Source organism: Spea bombifrons, chromosome 4 (assembly GCF_027358695.1).
Source record: "Spea bombifrons isolate aSpeBom1 chromosome 4, aSpeBom1.2.pri, whole genome shotgun sequence".
NCBI classification, from domain to species: Eukaryota; Metazoa; Chordata; class Amphibia; order Anura; family Pelobatidae; genus Spea; species Spea bombifrons.
The window spans coordinates 42,255,682-42,262,206 of record NC_071090.1 but is presented as its reverse complement, the minus strand read 5'-3'; the positions used below and the strand labels follow the sequence as shown (position 1 = coordinate 42,262,206).

Genomic DNA, 6,525 nt, shown 5'->3' with positions numbered 1-6,525 from the left:
AGATGAAAAAGAAAAATAGGAATGGCTTAACTGGCTGCATCACTGGAAGCATGTGTAAATAATTATGAGAGTGACACATAGGCACACATAGACTGGCAATATTTCATTGTTTGTGACCTTACTTGACTGGAACCATTGGCGTTCTATGACAACACAGTCAGATATATTGTTCTTATATTTAACATATCTTGTTATATTTTGTCAACACAATAGAATCATTCAGAATAACTGTGGTATCTGGAAATGCATCTAGACTAACCTACCCAAATAGTTCAGTGAATCATTGTAATAGGCCAATCCTAGTAGCCCTTCGTAACGAAGTTGAAACATTCATGTTTTTGTTGGTATACCCCTTGATTATCTGTCAGATAATAGCGCTCACATTGAGAGATATGACATTCAAAGGATTCCAATGGCTATACCTCTCTTCTCTTCAGACGCACCCGTCCAGGGGATGTCACAGCTGAAATGAATGAATCCTTATTACCTGTTATTTTGTGGTAGAAATTCAAAGCAACATTTTATGTGTAAATGGCTGCATGAAAAAGTGGTAGAATGAGGCTCGTGAAACTGCTGGGTTTGTCTGCCTTTCAAGAAAAGTTAAACTTTGTGGGCTGTTGCTGGAAACTGTTATTTTATAACCAGAAAAATTGGCATTCACCTTGTGATATTTGACATGTAAATGGCAAAACAGATGACAACCCCAGGCATATGAGGTGTTTCTAAACTCAAGACAAGTAAAATGTGCCTATTTTCAGGGTTTATTTCAGTTTCATAAAAATGTATTTCCCACTTTGTGATATTTCGCCCTAGGAAACATTTGGTTATATGTAAGAATCTGACTTCAGATCAAAACCCTACTTGTTTCGCCAACACATTAAATATCTTAATTTCTAGTTGGCATATGCAATTCTGCTTGCAATAATAAATGGAAAACACCATGTTCATAGAAAATCCCCTGTATTTTTATTTCCCATATTAGTATAAAGGAAAGACAATTGTAACAAGAATACCAACACATCTCAAAAATAGAATTCAAAGTCTCCTGACTCTGGGAGAGAATTTATCATGATCCACCAAGCGTCTGACAAAGAATAAGGTTCTAAGATCATATGAACAGGGCTCTCCAAACCGTGTCTGCCTTCTTATGTATGTAAAACATGTTAATAGTAATCAAAAACACTGCTGAATATATTGGAGTTTATAAATAAAAGCACAATAATATATGAAAACAAAAGAATACAATTGGGAGATTGTGGTATGATGTTGCACACATAATATTGTTAGTGTTTGCAAAGACTTAACACATAGTTTGGATAAAACAAAACATAGTAAAACATATAGCGTGTTCTCAAATCTTTGGATGCGGGAAGCATACTTAAATATATTACATATTCAGATATAAAATATATCCTTTCTGTGCTTAAACTGACCATTCTGGGAATTCGATATTAAACAGGATTAAGTCCTGAGAAAGGCTGCTAAATCAATAGCTGGACTTCTGCTGAAATTAAACTATATTAGAGCTGAAACAACGAATCGATAAAATCGATAATAATCGATAACGGAAATCATCGATAACGATTTCCGTTATCGATTAATCGAGTGATCAATTCGTTGTTGGAGCACTCGGCTCCTTTTACTTACCTCCGCGAGCGTTCCCCGCTTCTGCTACACGCTCTGCAGTCTCCGCCTTCTTTTAGCTACGTGACGGATGTGACGCGTTCCGGAGGTAAGTATTCTTCATGTCTATGTGCACGGATCGCACAGAGCCACTCGCACAGAGCGAATCGCGGTTCGCTCTGTGCGAGTGGCTCCATTCGCACAGAGCGGTTCGCTCTGTGCGAGTGGCTCCATTCGCACAGAGCGGTTCGCTCTGTGCGAGTGGCTCCATTCGCACAGAGCGGTTCGCTCTGTGCGAGTGGCTCCATTCGCACAGAGCGGTTCGCTCTGTGCGAGTGGCTCCATTCGCACAGAGCGGTTCGCTCTGTGCGAGTGGCTCCATTCGCACAGAGCGGTTCGCTCTGTGCGAGTGGCTCCATTCGCACAGAGCGGTTCGCTCTGTGCGAGTGGCTCCATTCGCACAGAGCGGTTCGCTCTGTGCGAGTGGCTCCATTCGCACAGAGCGGTTCGCTCTGTGCGAGTGGCTCCATTCGCACAGAGCGGTTCGCTCTGTGCGAGTGGCTCCATTCGCACAGAGCGGTTCGCTCTGTGCGAGTGGCTCCATTCGCACAGAGCGGTTCGTGAGTGTGGGTGCAGGGCAGAGTGGGGGTGGGGGTGCAGGGCAGAGTGGGGGTGGGGGTGCAGGGCAGAGTGGGGGTGGGGGGTGCAGGGCAGGAGACTGGGTGCAGGGCAGAGTGGGGATGCAGGGTGTGAGTGTGGGTGCAGAGCAGAGTGGGAGACTGGGTGCAGGGCAGAGTGGGGGTGGGGATGCAGGGCAGGGTGTGAGTGTGGGTGCAGGGCAGAGTGGGTGCAGGGCAGAGTGTGAGTGTGGGGGCAGGGCAGAATGTGGGGGCAGGGCTGGGTGCAGGGCAGAGTTAGAGACTGGGTGCAGGGGCACAGTGCAAAGTGCTGGGTGCAAAGTGCCAGTGCTGGGTGCAAAGTGCCAGGGCTGGGTGCAAAGGGCTGGGTGCAAAGTGCCAGGGCTGGGTGCAAAGTGCAAAGTGCTGGTGCAAAGTGCTGAATGCTGGGTGCAAAGTGCTGGATGCAAAGTGCCAGGGCTGGGGCAAAGTGCTGGGTGCAAAGTGCTGGGTGCAAAGTGCCAGGGCTGGGTGCAAAGTGCTGGGTGCAAAGTGCTGGGTGCAAAGTGCTGGGTGCAAAGTGCTGGGTGCAAAGTGCAAAGTGCTGGGGCAAAGTTTCTTGAACAGTAATAGTCCACCTCTTTTCAGAATGTTTGGGGTTATTTTGTTTCATAAATATTGTGTTTGGGTTCTTGTACTTTGAAAATATTGTTTTTTATTACATCATAACAAAATAAGAATGTTAATGTAAATTTTAAGTTGTTTTTTAACATCCAGTTCATTAAATTCTTTTAAATAAACGAAAAATTTGCATATTGTTTTTTTTTATCCGATTAATCGATTAATCGAAAAAATAATCGGCCAACTAATCGATTATTAAAATAATCGTTAGTTGCAGCCCTAAACTATATCACCTCATAACTAAATAATACTAGAGGAATAAATGAAGGGAAGGAAGCCAGCAAACAGACGGAAAAAAATTGCACATTATGATCCAGGTATTTTGCACAAGCAGTTAATAACCTGAAACAATATCTCACCCCCAAAAGTAGTCCGTTGTTAAATTGGTAAACAATATTGTCTTTTAACAGAAATAGACATTATAAATGTACTATTTATATGTAGGTTAATTATATAGCATACAACATGATGGGTTTCTATACAATCAGAGACACAAAGAGGGAGTGAAATATTACAATGTTTGGCACAGATGTCACTAAAGTGGTTGAGTAATAAAAAAGTCTAAGTATACTTTTGTTTAGAACTGTTGATTTTTCTTGCCACTATTAGGGCAAGCTACCAGCATATCACATTTTTTTTTGAAAATCTAGTTTAGAAACAGTAATGCACATCTTTTATATTTAGCCTTGTAACAACCAGAATAGATGAAAATAAAAGGCATTTGAGGTACCTTACCTCATACCAATACCTATTTTTTCTTTCTTTCATTTCCACTGGCTATGAATAGTTTTTATAGGTGAATCTGGAAAAAGTGATTTTTTTTCTTAATCTTTCCAAATGTTTTCAATTTGTTTCATACTTAATGATATGTGTGTGTGTGTGTATATATTTATATATATATATATATATATATATATATATATACACACACACACAGATCAGCCATAACATTATTACCACTTGCCTAACATCGTGTAGGTCCCCCTTTTACCGCCAAAGCAGCCTTGACCCATCGAGGTATGGACTCAACTAGACCTCTGAAGGTGTACTATGGTATCTGTCACCAAGAAGTTCGCAGCAGATCCTTCAAGTCCTGTAAGTTGGGAAGTAGGAGCCTCCATGGATGCATCCTGGTGCCAAGCAGGTTGTCACACTGAACAAATGTTGTTATAGGCCATGTTTCCTCATCCAGAATAGTACCACATTAACACACATAATTTATTTAAATACATTCTCACCCATTTTCATGATATCTTTATTTAAAAAAATTAAAATGTAGTACATGAGTGAACATTATTTTCAAGGCAATTATGATATGTAGTGATGTAGCTCTCAATCCATAGCTATTAGTGAGAATCTGGTTTAAAACAACTATAAAACAGTGAGAGAATCTTGCAGACATATACTGTCACTAAAATGGTACCAGGAGTTCATCTGTACAAAGGAGTCTGATAATGCAGTGCTTCAGGTTTTAAGGATGCGCTGAAAAAAATGGACTTTCTTCACATGGTTATGTCTGTTTTAGTGAAACTACTGCGTAGCATCGAGGAGACTTCACTGGATCAAATAACTTCACCAATCCTGACCAGCCAATGTTATCCTACAAAAAAAAAGAGATTATAAGGTTACCCAACATACACTATGGTGCCCACATCGCATGCCACAGACCAAGCACTGTCTCCTACCACGATAGAATCACATGTTGAAAGTATAAAAACATGTACTGTTGTCTATAGAATGAATGTATAGTTGAAAAACTCCAATTTACGTAATATTGAATATATTCACAAGTACTGCTATTTATTGCCATCATCCTTTCACTATTGGGTTTATAATGTTCCCTTTCTCCTATAATCTACTGAGGTAGATGCACACATTAGGACAGGTAAAATTAGGTTTTCTCATTATTACAGGGGACACTAATAAACCCCTATTGTTTTGCTGAAAATGTATAAATATAGCTATTTCGACAAGCATATCCTCAACAGAAATGGAAATGAGAATGAAATTCAATTTCAACAAACAGATGATTCTGAAAAGCTATGCAAAGTTCAATTATGCTTTTCCATTCATTTTTTTCCACTAATTGACAGAAGCATCGACCTAATTTATCCTTAACAGCTCTAGACTCATTATAAAAGGCATGCACTTATACAGACAATGAGGATGCCAGACTCTCCATTTAGACTAGAATGCAAAAAAAAAAAACACTTTCTGAAGGGTGCACTAAAAAAAGAGCTTACATCTGAATTATACATATTATTTAAAGTGTGGGAATGGTCATTGTCCCTATTTAAACCCACATTCCCCAATTCTCTTTTTCTGGATTGGTAAACCATTCCAGGCCAACCCATTTTATAACATATCCTCCAGAATGTGAGAAAGTTCTACACCCTCTTACACTCTGTGGGCTATTAATGCAAGTAAGAAAGAAAAATAATCAAAAATTAGCCCAAAATATCAGTGTCCTTTTAAATATGTGCATTTGATGTGTGTGACACATGCATATGAAACACTTTTTGCTAGTAACATAACTTGTATAGCGCCAGAGTCTGTGTGTGTGCTAGTAACATACATATAGGTCTAAGACAGCCATTGTAAAGTACGCCGTGATGCAGAATACCAGGAATCCATTTTGAATCGGTACTTTACAGGGAACATCATTAAGCTTTTCATACGATAACGAAGCCATGTCAAATAACTGTTTGGTTCAGTGAGAGTAAATCAGTGCATCATGGAGGAGAGCTGATCTCTGCTCTTGGACATCACACAGATTTCTGATTTACAGTAAGCTGGCAGCCAGGAAAATACATCATTATCTGCAGATTTCAAAATTGCTTTGTGTGTGTTAAAATACCATTTAGAGCAAAATCAAACATTTATGGGAGCAGTCGGATTCCAAGTAGGGATTTGAAGGGAAGGTATTTCATCTAACACAGAATGTTTATAGTGGAAAAAACGGGACTGTACACATGAATGTGTTTAATTTAAAACCATTGCAAACATCTTTCTCCGTGATCAAAGTTAAAGCCTCACAAGTTATTCAAACATTAAATCCAAAACGAACAAATTGGCTCATCTATTCTATCCATATTCCAAGTAACTGAATTAGATCAAGAGTAACTTTATTAATCACCATATCTATATACTAGGGATATTGTTGTATCTCTAATACCACATTCTCTGGTGGGCTACACCATGTACAAACAGAACGTTAGTATTTAAGTATGTCTTTTGTCACTTTAGTCCTAAGCTGTACAATTAAAATGCATCTGTCTCTAAGACATGACTTGCCAGCAACTAATAAAATATATATTGTTTTAATATATTCGTTTACAAGATTCTTGGTTAGCATTCGTGAGTGAACTGCCACTGGCATACACCCGGTGATGTATTGTGGCCTAGGCTGGTTGGGGGGGCAGTTCCCCTATCTTTTGGGTGATCAGGCCCCCCATAGTCACTCATATCTCACTGCTCCATGGTTCAGTTACACAAGAAACCTTTGATATCTCAAACTAGCCCATTTACATTATGGAGGCTGTGCCAACTCAGCCAACTCAGCACAGCCCCTATAAACTGCATTAGAAGGCGCTACGTGCCTTTA

The 6,525-nt window shown here is 39.9% G+C and overlaps 1 protein-coding gene across 1 annotated transcript in view; it reads right to left on the bottom strand.

Moving 5' to 3' along the window:
- Positions 1-4,148: 4,148 nt before the first annotated feature.
- Positions 4,149-6,525, bottom strand: part of METTL25 (methyltransferase like 25) — an 84,172-nt gene continuing 81,795 nt past the window's right edge. Inside the window, exon 14 of the mRNA XM_053464962.1 lies at positions 4,149-4,521. Within this exon, the coding sequence (XP_053320937.1) occupies positions 4,432-4,521 (90 nt within the window). The 3' untranslated portion in view covers positions 4,149-4,431. The remainder of the gene's footprint in view (positions 4,522-6,525) is intronic.